This window comes from Argentina silus (genome assembly GCF_951799395.1).
Source record: "Argentina silus genome assembly, chromosome: 9".
NCBI lineage: Eukaryota > Metazoa > Chordata > Actinopteri > Argentiniformes > Argentinidae > Argentina > Argentina silus.
This window is the reverse complement of record NC_139663.1, coordinates 6,845,679-6,863,698: the sequence shown is the minus strand read 5'-3', so window position 1 is coordinate 6,863,698 and position 18,020 is coordinate 6,845,679. Positions and strand designations below refer to the sequence as shown.

The 18,020-nt window shown below is 43.0% G+C and overlaps 1 protein-coding gene across 5 annotated transcripts; it reads left to right on the top strand.

The window, feature by feature from the left end:
- The first annotated feature begins 132 nt into the window (after nucleotides 1–132).
- Nucleotides 133–15,751, top strand: trip10a (thyroid hormone receptor interactor 10a). 5 transcript variants are annotated; one of them, XM_083676196.1, is made up of 16 exons: nucleotides 133–410; nucleotides 4,181–4,296; nucleotides 5,744–5,800; nucleotides 6,231–6,378; nucleotides 6,886–6,948; nucleotides 7,509–7,613; nucleotides 7,751–7,879; nucleotides 8,146–8,292; nucleotides 8,433–8,630; nucleotides 10,817–10,981; nucleotides 11,224–11,247; nucleotides 13,040–13,149; nucleotides 13,336–13,468; nucleotides 13,658–13,746; nucleotides 13,847–13,980; nucleotides 14,099–15,751. In XM_083676196.1, exons 1-16 carry the CDS (start codon nucleotides 387–389, stop codon nucleotides 14,248–14,250), a joined length of 1,794 nt encoding a protein of 597 aa, XP_083532322.1. In that variant the 5' UTR covers nucleotides 133–386; the 3' UTR covers nucleotides 14,251–15,751. The 5 variants fall into 5 exon arrangements, with proteins under 5 accessions (XP_083532322.1, XP_083532325.1, XP_083532324.1 ...); XM_083676199.1 differs by lacking the exon at nucleotides 10,817–10,981 and having other exon boundaries at nucleotides 11,227–11,247; XM_083676198.1 differs by lacking the exon at nucleotides 10,817–10,981.
- The last annotated feature ends 2,269 nt before the right edge of the window (nucleotides 15,752–18,020 follow it).

Here is an 18,020-nt window from a genome sequence, read left to right as displayed (position 1 = left end):
ATAACAATTATCTTATAACTGAATGCACATAAAAACAAACAAGCAACACTGATTTTAAAATTGCCACCAGCGAAAATTCCAAGCAATAATGTGGACTGTCCCTTTAAGAATTAGGATTTGGGAGTGACGCGGATATGAAAGCTAGTTTATCCCTCTTTCCTTTTCAACGAAAATTATTTAGACTAACTAGACTAGTTAGCTAACCTAGTTAGCTAGTTAACTATCTAAATATGGACAAATAATTCATATTGTTTAGAAACGGAACGGATAACAAAGTGCTTGAGTGTTCTTGGAATTCATCTTTGCGGGATTGGGGCGTCCTCCGAGTGTCGGGATAACTTTGAAGAACTTCTTTGTATTCTACTCTGATAAAACGGCAGTTAAACATGGACTGGGGCACGGATCTTTGGGTGAGTGAGTTCGCGAGATGGATAACTAGCTATTTTGATACACTAACATTTGGCAGGTTATCCTCATGAAGTTTTGAAATAATGTAGATTGCTAATTATTGGCCAACTATAACGTGATGTAGCTATGGGGGTTCAAGCAATAATGTGAAAAGTGCGTTGTGCTACTGCACATTTGCGTTCACGTTACTGGTCTAGGGTTAGCTAGCTAGATGCATATACCTGTATTAGCTTGCACAATTTGTGGAATGAAAATGGTTAACTTCGCCGTCGTCAAACAAAGCAACTCGTGCCTAGCTCTAGTGTTTCAGCTCATTATGGTATTAACTTGCCATGCCAACATGATCATGGTTTTCTACTGTGCATCAATTTCCAAATCATAGTTTTCCGTTTCAGATTGTCATGCACAGTATTAGTGTTCAATCACATAACAACGGAGGCAAGTCCTGTAGAAATATGTGATGAGTCCCTTGAACTCGAGTGAATTGCATATGCCGGATGAATGTCCCGAGACGGGGTTGCTGTGCTATGGAATGATCCACTTTCTGGCGGGCCATGCCCCTCGGGCAGTCGACGGCAATTACGCAACAAGTTGTCACCCACTTGGGCGTTACTTCCATAGAGGTACATTCAGCCCCCAAAATAGGACACTCTTGCCGAATGCTACTGCTCACCTCGCATGGGTTGACCACTCTCCCTCGCCGAATACTTTTTTTATTTTTTTTTTTTACCTCTCACTTTTAGGCACAATTGACACTTTTTGTAGAGATGTCACTTGGATGTAATACGTTTGTCCATGACTGGAACTTCAACATTCCTGAGGTCTGCATCATTGGACACATTGTATGAACAGAGTATGTTTTCAACAGTGGAGGATGGAGTACAGCCTTGATCACCCACCCTTGTACTGTAGAGCAACAGGGTTTGCCTGTATTTGCTCCAGTGTAGCACCAAAGCAGCTGATTCTACTAATCACCACTTTTCATAGTAAATGTGTTTTCAGCACTGGTCAACAAATGCCTGCAAACCCAGTTACTCTCACGGACCAGGTTTTGTAGCCATGAGCGTCAGGCTTACTATGGCATGACAAGCAATGCTTTCTGACATAGCTTATGGATATGTGCTCTCTTGTCTTATCGAACTCACATGGTTTTAACAAGTATAATGAATTGATTTGAACCTAGCTGTTGACTGGCAGAGGTTGTCATGGAATCCCCAGCTAATGTGCATCAGAGTGAGTTACAGAGGTGGGCTACACAATGGACAAGACAAACTTAGAAACAGGCAGTCTTTTCACAAGGAGATCAGGCAAAGAACATACTGCCTTGACCATTGCTACTCTGTTTCTGACAGCTACCACTCTGGTGCTCTGACACACACACCGAAACAGAATATCTAAATGGAGCGTTACAGAGAGGAGGGTGGGGAGGTTCTGACCTCATTACAGAGCCTCCCCCTGGGCCTCTTCCCCCTGTCCCCTTTCCATCCTCGGTGTTGGAGCACCAGCCTAATTAGTTTTGCCCTAATTCAATGAAGTCAGAACATCCTATCCATCCATTCTATCGTATTTATTTGGCTTTTTGCCCCTATGGGAATCTGTTTCACTTTTTTAAACAGAGAAATGGTTTCTTCAAACCTGTTGTTTCTCTGTGAAAACTTGCAAGAAACAGGAATTATGTGGCTGATATCCATCCCCTCCCCTTTACTGATTACAGGAGAGAATAATTATAAAATACAAACTTTGTCTCGTGCACTGTGTTTTTAGGAAAGAAACATTGACATTCAATATATTCCATTGTCCACTCTCTTCTCAATGCCCAGACTAATTGTTTTTTATTGTGTTTGGCCAGTAACCTTCATGGCCAATGCTGCTCTATGGCATCTGTCCTCTGCTTTCCTTGACGTTAATCCAGTCACTATTTTAAGCGACAAGTTTTCAGTGTGCAAGATCAGTGCATGGGCATTAACCCTGATAGTGAGTGTTAGCTGTGTGTATTCCACACAGGAATTGAAAATAATAATTAAAATACATACAGTTTATGAAAGAAAGTGACTAAGGGAGTAAACATTGTCAGATGACTTCCCGGGGTGGCTTCTTTAGAAATGACTTTGTGTTTGGTTTGGGTCTGTGGTCTGGTGTTTAGGGATAGAGGCAGTGAGGTGGTTAATTCAGTTGAGTCAAGGATGGACTATATATTGAAAATAATTAGTTATCTTGGATCATGTTGTGTCTGTGTCTTAAAAGGTCTTTGTCTGTGTCTGCAAGAGCATTAAATGCTAGTGCCAAGACAGTATGCAAACAGTATTTACAGTATGTAAATATTTTCTCTGACACTGTCATACCAGGGGCACATGGAAAGTTTAAGTAGCAATGGCCCTCAAAGGAACATCCCTGACTGACAACATTTTCAGTTGAAACCAATTCTAAATCAAATATGACAGACAAAGGGCAAACAGCGTGTGAAGTCGGATGTCCCAATACCATCTAGTGATGGTATTGAAATTAATCAGCAGTTTCAACTTTACTACAAACAAAGACAAGATTGAAGAATCTCTCTCTCTCTTTACATCAATCAACCAGTTGATGTGTTCTCTCCCTGCCTTGTTGGTGCTTTGTTCTCTACAAACAGAATACAAATTTAAACAAATCCTATCAGTGTGTTTGTCAAGTGTAATTTCCCTTCAAATTAAGCCACATGAAACAGCTTTTTGTTCACTGTGGCACTGTTGTGTTCTGTGGCTCTCATTTTTTTTTACTTGATACATTTGATTGAGCATCGAAAAAGACAGTCTGGACACACACGCAGAGCAACCGTCTCACACACGCTGTCTCATACACGCTTACAGTTGAGTTGTTGACGTGTTACCACACTCCTAACACCTCACTTTAAAATCCATCATTGCGAATCCATAAATGAAAAGTAGGCCTTTTTGTTTCTTATGTTCGCTCTCTCTCTCTTTTTCTTTTTTAAGCGAAAGGATAGGAGGGGACAAGAACAACATGGCCCAGCATGTCAGGAATCTCTTCTCAAAGATTGCCCCTCCCCCATACTGTAAAAGTTATTACAGTAAAGGGCTTGAGGGAGGTGTTCGCAGGGGGAGAGAGAGAGGATTGGCTGATTCTAGGTATCTTCACTCGCTGACAGGCTTGTCTGTGCTTGAAGTGGTGATAAAGCATCAAGCCAAAAAAGGAACTAACAGTAGAGAGAGACTACTTGAGTCTAATCAGAATATCCCAAGTGTTGGAATTTCTGGATTTCTGTGTGGTCATTTTTGTCTTTGAGTTGTAGAATTTGCTAGGCCTAGGCCTATAGGCTAGAAATGTCCCTTACTTTTAGTGTTACAATATGAATATGTGGTCACTCTTTGAGGTGCTCCTGCTGAAGCATTACAGTCCACACAGTGTCATAGGAAGTGCGAGAGAAGACCACTTCCTGTATCCTGTCTGAGAGCGGTTGTCCTCCTGGCCCCGTGTCCTCTGACTGTTTTCTCTAGCAGAGGAACATGATTTAAAGCCACAAGGAAAGTCTCCCACAGATAACATGGCTGGGGGTCAAGGGTTGTGTGTGTATAGAATTCACGGAATGCACAGCATGTGGGAAGATATGATGAGATTCAGTATCAACAGCCTCACTCTGATTACTAGCCTATATCCACAGCCTTTTAGATGACGTCAAACTCATCCAATTGAACGTCCCCTCTCTGTTTTATCGGATGGTGAGCGTATCCATCCATCTCCTACATAATACTTCTCTCTCTTCGCCTCTCTCCAGGACCAATATGACATCATCGACAAGCACACGCAATCCGGGCTGGAGCTGGTAGACAAGTATGTGAAGTTTGTGAAGGAGAGGACTGAGATAGAGCAGAACTATGCCAAGCAACTGAGGTAGGTCTCATTCCTGACATGGTTCTCCACTCACTACATCAAATGTGTGTGTGTGTCTGTGTGTGTGTGTGTGTGTGTGTGCGCCCCACAAGTGAGTGTTGTTTATGAAATGTATGTTTAGTCTTATGACTAGTTTGGGGCAGAATTGAACTTGTCTCCTGAGTGCTGGCATTGGCCCAGCCTAGACAGTCTCAGAAACACTGCCCTCATTCTCAAGCTTGGGCCTGCATGGCCCTCTCTATGCCTCACTTTCTCTCCCTCTCCCTCTCTCGGTCTGTCTCTCTCTCTCGCGGTCTCTCTCACTACTGCTGAGCTGCTCTGCTGGAGAGGAGAGGAAGTGGGAGCAGACTGGCACATGATAGACAGGATGTGGTCAGAGAGATTGAAGGAAGGGAGAATAAGCGCTATTTTAACATGAAGTTTGGTGTTGGCCTCCATATTAAACAAATTAAAGATCGACATTGTTTGTGGACACTCACTTGTCTCACTTACAGGGAGAAAATAGTATGTGGTCCTTATTGATAATTTAAATTCATGAACCAGTTACATATACAATATAGGTTGTTGTTGGAGCTTTTTACTGACTTGCCAAATAAATTGTAAGCTCATATTAATTGTCACTATTAATGGGACTATGGATTGGTCTCTGTCTGCTCTTTTGTATGTCACACGTTTTGTCCAGGTGATGCCGATTCATCACGTGAAGGCTGTTATCATTAAACGTCATAACATGGTGCAAAAAGGACAGTACAACTCATTTCAGACTGCACCGTTTGGCCGATTGTCTGTTTTCAAATAATACTGTCAAATCCTTAAAAATGAATCAAATAAGCACTACAAGCTCTGGTAACTTTTCAGCCTACAGGACCTCAAATCACTAAATAAATGCCAAGCTGTAAGAAGCAAGACTGGTAATGAACCAAATAAGCACTAATGTTCTGCTAACTCAGGCTACCAACGCAGCTGTAGAAGTGGAGCCTAAGGCAGTAGGCCTTTAGCCTAAAGAATTTGGGAATAATATTTTATGAGTGAAGGCTGTTATGCAGCATAATTTAATACCGACACTTGGCCTATATCAATATGGAAACCAGTTGTGTAACAGGTTTATTGCATATTTGTAACCAAATAAGTATAGTCCAACAACATCTATCAGTATAAATGTCCCTCCTCTGCCTATAAAAAAATCCATGTTGTGTATCAGTGCATCTCCCTATCAAACAGTCCATTATCTGACATACCATAGGCGGCCATCACATTTTAATGTCCAATAAATTAAAAAATAATTAATTAGTTTTTATTCTCTCTCTCATGAATCCACAAAACATAAGTTTGAATAATTGTCACCAATTCACACAAGGAGGGGCGCTATACCATTTGTGGGATACAACAAATGATATAGCGCCCAAATCAACTCACTAGCTTTTTCTCCCTCTTGCAATGTTCACAGAAACTTGACAAAGAAATATAACCCTAAACGTGGAAGCAAAGAGGAACAGGAGTGCAGGTGAGATACTGTTTTACTGTTTATATGTGTATAATGTACACCATATGAGTACAGTGTATGACTAGGAAATTAATGCTATCATAAAGATTCCACAGGTACAGAGAAGGAAAAAAAACATAAGATGATGAATTACTACTGACACGACAATTTATTTCAAACACTTTACAACACTAAATCTGCTTCGCTATACATGGGTGTTGCCATGGCAATGCTGTCTCCCTGTGGTGATTGAGAGCAATGCAAATGACTGCAACTACTCCCTGGGAAGCAGGAATAAGGAAGCCAGGAGCTCCTATCATTACCTGGCTAACATTTGCTATTTAGGCAGTTTGTGTAACCGCCTATCAGTGCCCCAATGCATTACAGTTATCTTTGCATCCTTCCCTGCCTTTCCTTTCCGCTCCTTCCCTCCCTCCCTCCCCTCCTGCAGGTTCTCCAACCACCAGTCCTTCCTGGACATCCTGAACGAGATGAATGACTACGCAGGGCAGAGGGAGCTGATTGCTGAGAACATGACGATGAACATCTGCCTTGAGCTCACCAAGTACCTGCATGAGCTGAAGCAGGAGCGCAAGACGGTGAGAGAAAGAGAGCACCACACACCGGGAGGAGGGATAAATGGAAGGGGTCAGGCAGGGTGGAATCAGCTCAAGAAGTGGCACAATAGTGAGGGGGAGTGAAGAGAACTGTGGATGGAGGGATGGAGGGATAGAGGGAGAGAGAAAGAAAGAAAGGGAAGGGCAGTTAGCATGAATGAGAAGGAGGAGCAGAGATGTGTAGGTTCCACTGTTGTGGCAGGAAGGAAGCCTTGCTTGGTGTCTTGTGGAGAGGGGGGGGGGGGTCACACTAGTGTTGTTGTATCATCATGCTCTGAGAGGAATGCTTTGGCCCCATCCCACTGGAATGTAGAACACAGCAGCAGTGTATGGAGACTCACAGTAGACATCATGTTCCAAGCAGACAGACTGGTATTTGTTTATCATCTATTTTGTTTTGTGGTTTTGGAGGCCATTGTTTATTCTGTACTGTCGGCCCACTGCCTCTCAATCTCTCTCCTCTTCCTCTCTCTCTCTGGGTATCTGCAGCATCTGACGGAGGCCAAGAAATCACAGCAGAGTCTGGAGAGTACCTATAAGCAGCTTGACAGTGTAAGTCAGGCCCTCTCCCAAATGTGCCCTTTTCCAAAGGTTAAATCGAAGCCCTCCTCTCTGTGTTTTCTCCTCCTGTTCGGTCAAAAGGCAATGTTTTGTCTTTGCTCTTCATTGTCTGTAATTGTCAAAGAAGTCAGTTGCATGTCTATATTGTCCCTGTTTTTCTGTCCATTGTGTGTGTGCATTGTTACATCAGTGAAAGGGGAGAGTTTGTTTAGTGTGAATGTGAATGGCTGTGAGTGTAGTCTCTTGTCAGGTGGATTTGACTTGTGTACAGTAAAAACAGTTTGGCAGACCCTTTAAACCAGAATATGACCAGAATTTAGTACTTCTGTCCTTTGCTACCCTCTGTATGTTTCTCTACTGTAGACTTGAAACATAGAATTCAAGTTTGTTCAAGTCACACATTCAGTAATGACTCTATAGAGCGTTCTTTTACTTTTCCTGCTATGAAAATGTTCATAAAAGTGCCCTAAAGCAGAAGTGTCTTATCATATTTCATTCAGAGTATTGATAGAGCTAAAATGAACATGGGAATCTCTCTTTCTCTCCATTAGAGTAAGAAACGTTTTGAGAGAGAATGGCGGGAAGCAGAGAAGTCAGCGCAGTACGCAGAGAAAACTGACCAGGACATCAACGCCACAAAGGCAGATGTTGAGAAGGTAGACCTACACAAATGTTGTGTAGAAAAACACACATACCTGTTATGCTAAAAAACCCCACATGTTTTCTGTTTCCCCTAAAGCACTGGTATCTGAGCTACCAGTCTGAACTGTGTGTTTGCTTTGTGTGTGTTCAGGCCAAACAGCAGGCACACATGCGTACACACATAGCGGAGGAGTGTAAGAACGACTACGCCGCACAGCTGCAGAAGTACAACAAGGAGCAGAGTCAGTTCTACTTTAGTGATATGCCACTTATCTTCAACGTAAGTGAGAGCCTGTCACTCTTGCATTCTTATTTCAGAGCATAAACTAGCAAACAAACCAGAGCACAGATAACGTTTCTACATTCATTCCTGAAATAATTGATTGCAGATGTTTGCCTGACGAGGCTTTGTACCTATTCTTAGAAGTACCTGTCTTGTTGTGCTTGGCCAACATTAAAACCCATGTTACCCCTGTAAACCATCCGTCAGAATTGACTGTCAACTGTGTCAGGTTTTGAGTGATGGCCTGTATGTGTGTTCTATAGAAATTGCAGGACATGGATGAGAGGCGAGTGAGGAAGTTGACACAGGGTTACGTCCTGTTCGCGGACACAGAGAAACATGTGATGCCCATTATTGGGAAGTGCCTGGAGGGCATCACTAAAGCTGGCACCATTGTCAATGAGAGGAATGTGAGTCTGCCAATACTGCATGGCATGCCAACAAACACAGGCATATACATACAGTAGACATGCCAGCCCATGAAGACTGACACCAAAAAGAGAAAGGCTTTTGAAGATGGTTATTGTTTTTTCATTGTGCTCTTGTGCAGGACTCCATGGCACTTATAGAGCAGCACAAGTCTGGCTTTGAGCGGCCTGGTGACCTGGAATTTGAAGACTATAGTCAGGGCATTAACCGTGCCTCCTCAGACAGCAGCTTGGGCACCCTGGGTACCCCCAAAGGACCTCTGGACCTGCTGGGCAAGAACAAGAGCAAGCCCTTCTGGCTGTTCAGCAAGAAGAGTAAGGTATGTTTCTCCTCACAGCCACCATGCCAATGGCTAGTTTTGGCCTACGGTTCTGCTTCTGTGTCTGAGTTTGAACTAGCTGAGTAATCATGTTTACGTTGGGAATAGACAATTTTTAAAATGTTTTTTTTTTAATACATTGTACCGTTGTTATGCCAAAGCCACAGATTATTCCCTTCCTCTAGATGTATTTGTCTGTCAGATGATCAGTGCTCCAAGGTGCACTTCCATCAACAGACAGTGCCAGTCAGTGTAGTGTGAGTTGTTGCAGGGGCAGAGGGACTGAGGCAGAGTCAGAGCCTTGGAAATCCCCCTCCTTGGCGATGTCACTATGGTCCTGAAGCTGTGGTCTCACACACACCTTCTAATTCCCAGAGCTCAATATTGCATGATCCTCCGCTCTATCTCGCTGACACACACACACACACACACACACACGCATACACACACACACCTTTCTAGAATAGGTCTTTGCATGGCTGTCCCTGGCTGTGAGTGAATAAGCCTTGTCCACCCCCTCTCTCTGCAGCGTGTGACCGTGGTTTCCAATAGGTCAACTGGCAGGCAGCATTCTGCTGTGGTTGTGCTTTCATCAGCACAGGGCACAAACACATTGGATTTTCTGCTATGGGCATCCACAAAACACACTGTTGCCATTATACTGCCTATAATATATCATTATGAGTCACATGACAATGCCATCTTTGTAATGACAACCTTACCAGAGATGATAAGGGAAGTCTGGATTACTGGTTCAATCAAGTCAAGTCATCCACTAATGTTTTAGAAATGGTCAATGTTTTTGCTGGATTCTTTCTAAACTATCATGGATCTTCACCTCATTGGAGATCATGGATCACTCTGGCCTACCTGTTGGGATTGGGAACAGTCTATACAAATAGTTCCCCCCTTTAGCTGGCCTCCTGAGTCAGTCCAAAATGAATGAAAGGAGACTAGACATGAATCATGAGTGCAAACTAACTAACTAGGTTACACCCTGCCCCTACCCACACAGCTGCAACACTGGCCTCTCTCTCCTCCCCTCCACCTCCTCTTCCAGCACTTTCCTCCTGCTGCATGTCCTGTCGGCTCCGCTGTCCAATCCTGTCCTTTAATACATCCGTACGTCCTGTGTATATGTGTGTGTGTGTGTGTGTGTGTGTGTGTGTGTGTGTGTGTGTGTGATGCACTGCTCTGTGTCATTGGTCACCCTCAGGCATAGAGAGCTTTAAACCAGCAGTCCCTTAGTGCTCAGCTCCTCAACACTCAACCACAATAGCCTCCATTCCCATAATGATAGTAATGTAGCCTCCATCCCCTTAGAGTTGAGTAGATTTACGGACCACTTGTCTGATAGATCTGACTAGCATCCCCCCCCCCCCCCCACCTTCCTGCGCTCTTCAGGTAAGGAATGTTGACATTTTTCAACACTTATCATACCAGTGTAAAGTAGTGACTGAGTGTGAATACTTAGTAGTCCCCACTAGCAATAGAGAACTCCCCTTTCTCTAAGTAGCCACCCTGTAAGTGCTATATGTACTAGGGTTCATTCATCTTTGTTCACTCTTCAGTCTGTTTAGAATGTCTCATTTGGCTGGACAAACTGAAGGGCCTAGTTATGATAACCTGCTGTATCACTTTGCAATCGAAGACTCCTATTAATGTTTGCTAGGAAGGTAGTGCAGGGCCACTGACATGCTCTGAAAGGATGGACAGACCCTCCAATGTTCAGGCAACAGAATCATGTATGATTTAGAAGCAGTGGGCAAAACATGGCCATTTAATGTAGCCTACCGATTGGGTTTAACCAATGGAACTGCCCATTAGTCAACTCCAATCTGTCACAACCCTGTTCCTTACAGAGGCTCACTCCACTCTTCACCAGGCTTGTGTTTGCCTGCTGGTGTCAGGCTGCTGTGGCCCTGGTGTTGGAGCCTGGGTTGTGCTGTGTGTAGGACGCTCCTGACCTGTGCCTCTGGGCCCCTAATGCTGGGGTTGCTCCAGTGTTGTCTTCCTCGCTGTGTTGGTGTGCTTAAGGTGTTGACAGTGTCTCTCTCTTTCCCTTGTCATCTGTTTTGTTTTTGTCCCCACCATCCTCCCTCCCCTCCCCTCCTTCTCTCCCTCATGCCACCCCTTCCCTGCATATACCCCCTGGGTGTCTGTGCCTGGTCTTGCCCTTGCCCCAGCTCTCTCCCTCCTCGCTCACACCTTTCTCCATGCCCCCTGCCCCCTCACCTGCTAACGGACCCCCCTCCCCCAAGTTTGGCCGGGACCCCCTGTCGTACTGTTTGAAGGAGATCAATAAGACAGTCAAACCCAGAATCTCCTCCTTCCGGACCCTCAGGAGAACGGTGAGTCACTAAGGTTGAGAGTTGAGGGGGTCAGGGTCCACACCATCTCACAGATGCCTCAGCTAAACCTGTTTATGATTGATGAACCCATTGTTAATTTTCCAGCAAACGCTGAATTCTGCAAATAAAAGTTTGACGTAACTAATTTGCAATGTTGATCCCTGTAACATTGAGTGGAAAGACAGAATCATTGTGTAGCCAATCAGATATCCACACACGCTGTCTGTTTCTCTTTCCCTCAGAAGTTTTCCCCAGAGAGGAGCACGGTAATGAAGCTAATACGGGTGGTGTGGGGGTGTTAAAGGGTTTCTCTCACATCTTCTCTTAGACATTACACACGTTTTCACTGCAGTGCTGTCGACCGTCACAAATCAATGCTCGAGTGTTCATGCTCTAGTTTGGCTGCTAGCACATAACACAGCCAGCACATTCATGATTGGTTGCCGAGAGCTGAAAACATGTCCTCTCGAATTAGAGTTGAAGAGGTGGCCACCTGGTGGCGAAGGGATGTTACAGCACTGTAGACCTCACTTGAGCCATTGATTACAGATATGAAGTAGCATCATCTAATTTTCAAAATCTCAAAATATGTTGGCCTTTACTGCACCTTCTCTGTTTCACTGTTTCCTGTTCTGTCACATGATAAATCGAGTTGCTTGACATTTTGGTACAAAATCCAGTGGTCAAGTAAACAATTTAACATATTATATACACTCACCGAGCACTTTATTAGGAACTCCTGTACAGCTTCTCATTCATGCAATTATCTAATCAGCCAATCGTGTGGCAGCAGCGCAATGCATAAAATCCTGCAGATACGGACCAGCAGCTTCAGGTGATGTTCATAACAACCATCAGAATGGGGAAAAAATTTGATCTCAGTGATTTTGACCGTGGCATGATTGTTGGTGCCAGATGGGCTGGTTTGAGTATTTCTAAAACTGCTGATCTCCTGCGATTTTCACGCACAACATTCTCTAGAGTTTACTCAGAATGGTACAATAAAGAAAAAACATCCAGTGAGCGGCAGTTCTGCGGACGGAAACACATTGTCGAGCTGACAGAAAGGCTACGGTAACTCAGATAACCACTCTGTACAATTGTGGCGAGCAGAAAAGCATCTCAGAATGCACAACGCCTCGAACTTTGAGGCGGATGGGCTACAACAGCAGAAGACCACGTCAGGTTCCACTTCTGTCAGCCAAGAACAGAAAGCTGAGGCTGCAGTGGGAACAGGCTCACCAACTGGACAGTTGAAGACTGGAAAAAACGTAGCCTGGTCTGATGAATCTCGATTTTTGCTGAGGCACACAGATGGTTGGGTCAGAATTTGGCACCAACAGCATGAATCCATGGACCCAACCTGCCTTGTGTCAACAGTCCAAGCTTGTGGAGGTGGTGTAATGTTGTGATAATGTACCATGTTACAAAGCAAAAGTCGTCTCAAACTGGTTTCATGAACATGACAATGACTTCAGTGGCCTTCCCAGTCACCGGATCTGAATCCAATAGAACTCCTTTGGGATGTGGTAGAACGGGAGATTCACAGCTTGAAAGTGCACCTGAAAATCTGCAGGAATTGCGTGATGCAATCATGTCATCATGGACCAGAATCTCAAAGGAATGTTTCCAACATCTTGTGGAATCGATGCCATGAAGAATTGAGGCTGTTTTGAGAGCAAAGGGAGGCCCTACCCAGTATTAGTATAGTGTTCCTAATAAAGTGCTCAGTGAGTGTGTGTGTGTATATATATATATAACATATTAAAGGTGTGTTGTCAATGGGATGGAATAGGGAATTGGTAATACATGGGTGAAAATGTTGGTGGTCTTGGGTTCAGCTCACTGGCTGGTTAAAATGATGCACATTTTGTTCACCCTGCCTAGTTTCATTACTAGAGCAGAGAGCATTTCCTCTAGAGGTGTGGGGTGTGTGTTTTTCTCTTACCACAATCAATAGTGATAGGTGTGTGTGTGTGTGTGTGTGTGTGTGTGTGTGTGTGTGTGTGTGTGTGTGTATATGTGTTAGTCACACTCCCTCTATCTGCATTTTCTCAGCCCACCGTGACCGAGGACTTTGCCCATCTCCCCCCTGAGCAGCGCAGGAAGAGGTTACAACAGAAACTAGATGATATTGGCAAGGAGCTGCAAAAGGAAGTGGATCAGAGGTCAGTGACTCTGCTTTGACAACCATCTCTGTGACAATCACTCCTACCGTGTGGGTGGGTGGAAGTGGTCTTATTTTTTTATTTTTTTATTTTTTTTTATCAAGCCGTGTGCTCAGCAGAGGATTCATATATCCCCAGCAACTAATTAATCCATCTCTCACTTTCTCTCCTTCCCTGTCTCTCCAGTGAGGCCTTGGGGAAGATGAAGGATGTTTATGAAAAGAACCCTCAGATGGGAGACCCAGCCAGTCTGGCCCCACAGATCAGCCAGACTACCCAGAACATGGAGAGGTTGAAGGGAGAGCTCAACAAGTATGAGGTAATAAAGTCCCTCCCTTCTCCTCCAATAGGGTATTTCAACCCACTCACTTCCACGTAAACACATCCTTCTTTACACAGACAGAGATTCACATGTGGTGTTCTGTGGAGTATGCATGTTTGCTTCTCTTTCACTCACTCACCCACTTCCTGTGGGTACTTCCTGACCCTGTTTTGCTTTATATTGTAGTCGTGGCTGACAGAGGCAGGAGGTCGAGGGGACACACTGCGCTATTCGTCCCACTCCTTCAACAACAATGGGGCTCATGAGGCATACAGGTTAGATGCAGCTCACTAAGTTAGATGCATCTCACTATCAAGTACACAATGAAATCATATGTATGTAGCTAACACCAGTTGGTTGTATCTTACTCTCTAGCCCTGATGGAGCCCACTCTGATGAGGGGACCACTGACCCCTCCCAGGCAATCTATGCTGAGTTTGATGATGACTTTGAAGAGGAGGACCTTTCGGCTCCCATTGGACAGTGTACAGCCATGTACAACTTTCCAGGTAGGTTTGGATAGGTCACAATGGCTGCATAGTCTGATCAGTGAATATGTCTTCATCTTGTCTATGACCACACACAACACTTCCATCCAGTCTCCATGTTCTCCTCTTCTCCCCCTAGGTGCCAGTGAGGGGACTATCTCCATGCAGGAGGGAGAGGTGTTGTCTGTGGTGGAAGAGGACAAAGGTGATGGCTGGACTCGGGTACGCAGGACCAATGGAGACGAAGGCTACATCCCCACCTCCTACGCCAGCATCACACTCAGCAAGTGACAGAGACCCCCCCCCCCCCACACCCCTCAAGGCTTGTGGAAATGGCTACAAATCACAGATGATCATTTCAAAACACTGTTGCTCTCCCATGGGACCAATCAGAAAGAAGTAACAGCACTGGGCGCGACCACATTTGTGTCCATTAGAAAACTAAGGCCAAGCGCAAGTTGTTTTGATTTCTTTACAGAGACGTGCCCGTGTTATTTGTCACCTGAGAAAAAAAAATCTTCTCAGGTGACAATAGCAGAGAAGTCAGTGGTGCTTTTCTCACTCCTGGCTTACATGACTGTACCAGTTCGTCTCCTAGTTACCCAAACCACACATTTTCACATTGGTTCTTGAGATATTATCACACAGTGCATTTGTGGTTGTGATTATGAATATCTTAGCAGGACTGAGAATGGAGAGGAGGAGGAAGAGGAGGGAGGAGAGAGTGCTGCCATCAGTGTAGCACAGGGAAGTGTGACACCAGTACAAATTAGTAGGATTATTTTTTTTTTAAAACCATACCTGCTCTTTATCACTCTCATGCACATAGAATGTAAACCGATTACATTCTCACTCTTCCTCATATTTTCATGCAGGTTTTTTGACTTAGTTTTAGAACATTAGCTCAGATAAATATAATGTCTCAATTTACATGTCTTAGGGCACTGAATTACTTTGAACAACAGTAGAGCCTCACTTGTACAGACATTCCTCAGTTATGCCCATGTTTGGAGCGAATACCATGCATTTGAGTGAGTGTATTTGTGGGAGTTTATTACATTGTGATCTGAGTTATTAGTATATCTGTGAGGCCAAAGACTTTGACAGTAGAGACATCTTAGAGGGACACATGCACACACTGATAGCAATGCAGAAATGTTCAGACAATCACAGCCATATCTTCATCACAGTTGAGTTTAGAACCATAGCAATAATGGTCTATATGAGGGCGCATTCATAGCTCTTGATTCTAAATGGCAAAATAATTCCATGTTTGTATTAAATATATAATTTATTAAGTATGTGTAAGTTACTATAAGGATTCAAGTTTGATGAAAGGTTTGTTTTATATTAAGGGAGGTAAGTCCTGTTTTTTTCCCTGCAAACATACAGTTGACTGTCTGTGGCCACAGGTGAGATGTACAATAACAATGAAACAGACATAATGTGCAACATTAAGACTTGTATTTATGTAATAAATAATATATATTTTAGCTATCACAACACCACTATTGTCTTATTAGCTTTTTAACCTTATGAATAAAGATTGTAATGTTGAGAGCAGATTTCTAAGAGTGTATTGTGAAAAGAATGTTTCCATTTCTGTGTGTGTGTAGACCCCTGTCCTGTTTTACATTGTGTCATTGGGCCAGAAAGAAGAACTATTGTCCTTCATGCGAAACTGACTCATGTCCAGGTGCCTTTCTGGTTAAAAGCATTGTGTATATATACCATATTTACATACAAATGTCTTCTGTTTTCAAGACTCAATAAACGGAAAGCACATTTCAAAGTTGAAGTGGTTGTATCCTTTTTTGTTGATGTTACCATTCAGGGTCACCTATTAACTGAGACAGCTAATTATTAAGCCTATTTTTTATTCTAACATGAAGCAAGTTAGCCCTTACTAAAACTAAAATCTATACCAAGTACATGTGCATACAGTATTTTTACAGCAGGTGGCAAACTTGCTACATTTCTACATGGTAATATATATCCATTCCTCATCCTCTTCCCTCTCTGTGGTTATTAGCGGTTTTTAACTTGTATTTTGTTATGTAGGCCATTCATTTGCATACAAGATTAGAATGAAATGAATGCATATGAAAATATTGGCTATTTGGTTATTTCAATGTCTCATCAATTAATAGATGCATGCACATGCGTCTCGATCCCACACCTGTTCACGACTTGGTCATAATTGTCCCCCAAGATGAAATCGGGGAGGGGTCTATCGATCGGTCTCTGTCCGTTCTTATGTCACTCGCTTTATCTCTGACACCACTGGGACAATTTTGACGAAACTTGAGTGAATGGTGCGTATTGACAGATAGATGCTGCATTTACAAAATTACACTGATTGTTTACTTCGTTCACCACCTGATTCACCTCGTGATGGTGTATTTGGACCTTTCCGTTTTCAATTAAATGAAAAATTAAGAGTAAGGTCGGAACACGCAGAGATGGGAATTTTGTATTAGGCCTATTTTCTAAACCCATTCGGCTGGCAACTTCACTCTGCCAAACTGCCGGAGTTGGTCAGTTGATTGAGCTTCTTCATTTGTATGCACTGCTTTTACTCTCGAGATACGTTAAAGGTCAGCTTTTCCATAAGACTGCCTGTCTCAACCGATATGCTATGTCTACGGTAGAAACGAGGTTGCCTAAAGACTGCCGGTAAAGAAAGCCCTGCCTATGTGATAAATGACCGATAGTATAGTGACACACTTCCTTTCTGTTGTCATCATTTATGTGTTAACGACATCTTCGTCCTCACTGCTAAGATGTGGGTGGATTTGGCCCAGTGGTTTAAATATATTCTTGAGTGGGTTTCCAACCTCTAACTCATTCAACAAAGTACAGAATCACAGCAGGAACTTCAGTGTTTTGAAATCTTCTTTTCCATGCAACCGCGGTTGTCATAGATAGATAGCAAAATATGGGCAAAGTGCCCACCTCTATAGCCTAAAGTTCTAATGTTGCCCTATTGCATCTGGGCAAACAATCAGCGAACTACTATTGATTTTATTTCCCTGTCCTGCTCTTTCTGTGAGAAGGTGTTTGTAGAGAGACAATATAATAAAGTAATAAAGGCTCCCAAGGCATTGAATGAATTAACCAATAAGGTGTGAGCTGGAAAAGCTAGATGTGCTTAAAAATGTCCTTGATTATAACATCTCCTCAAAAGAAAGATTTGGGTTTTCATGATAATTCAAGTTATTGAGGTCATTTCATTTGAAGATCAATAGACAAACAAAACAAGCCTCACACATGAGTCCAGAGAGGTAGATGACTACTTCTCTAGCATATGCTGTCATGGTTACTGAGAGTGTTGGTGCGCTGATAATAGTATTTGTAACACCTACATGTTTGTGGCAGGGTTTTTCTCAAAGGGACATGGAACTAATGGGTAAGGAAAGACGTTACCTCCCAAATGAGTCTTTTAACTTGTGAGGTAAGTCTTTGTTCAAATGTTGCCTATCCATTAGATCACAACAACCTGATGATTATTAATGAATTTTTGTAAATCATTTTGAATGGAATGAGGATTGTATGATACTCAGTAATTAATCTCTATTGGTAATTCTCTGCCCCTACCTCCACCTCTGTAAACTACTTATTTTGTTTAGAAAACAATTCAGGAAAAATAGACACTGGACCAAATAAAAAAATAACTTGTTTTATTTTTTTTTAAATGTTTTCACAGTTGTGTGTGGTAGTACATATGTTCCCTCTCTAGAGTGGACAGTGGTGTCTTACATAAAATGCAACATTATTTAATAAAACTGATTTCTAGAACACAATACATTTCTGAAATTGCTATGCTGAAACCGAAAATGAAACGTTATCCCTTTAATAGTATACTACCTCTTTATGCTGGCCGAAATATTTTTCTATAATCACACCAATGCAGGTCCAATCATCCTTTATGCAATTGTTCTGAATGCAACTAAGCCACTGAAAGAAAGAAAACAGCAGAGCCAAAAGGGGGTTGGAGAAAAGGTAAATCAGAGAGAACATTGCAGTTTATCTTACCCTCTTGTCTGTGTGCCTGCCTGCCG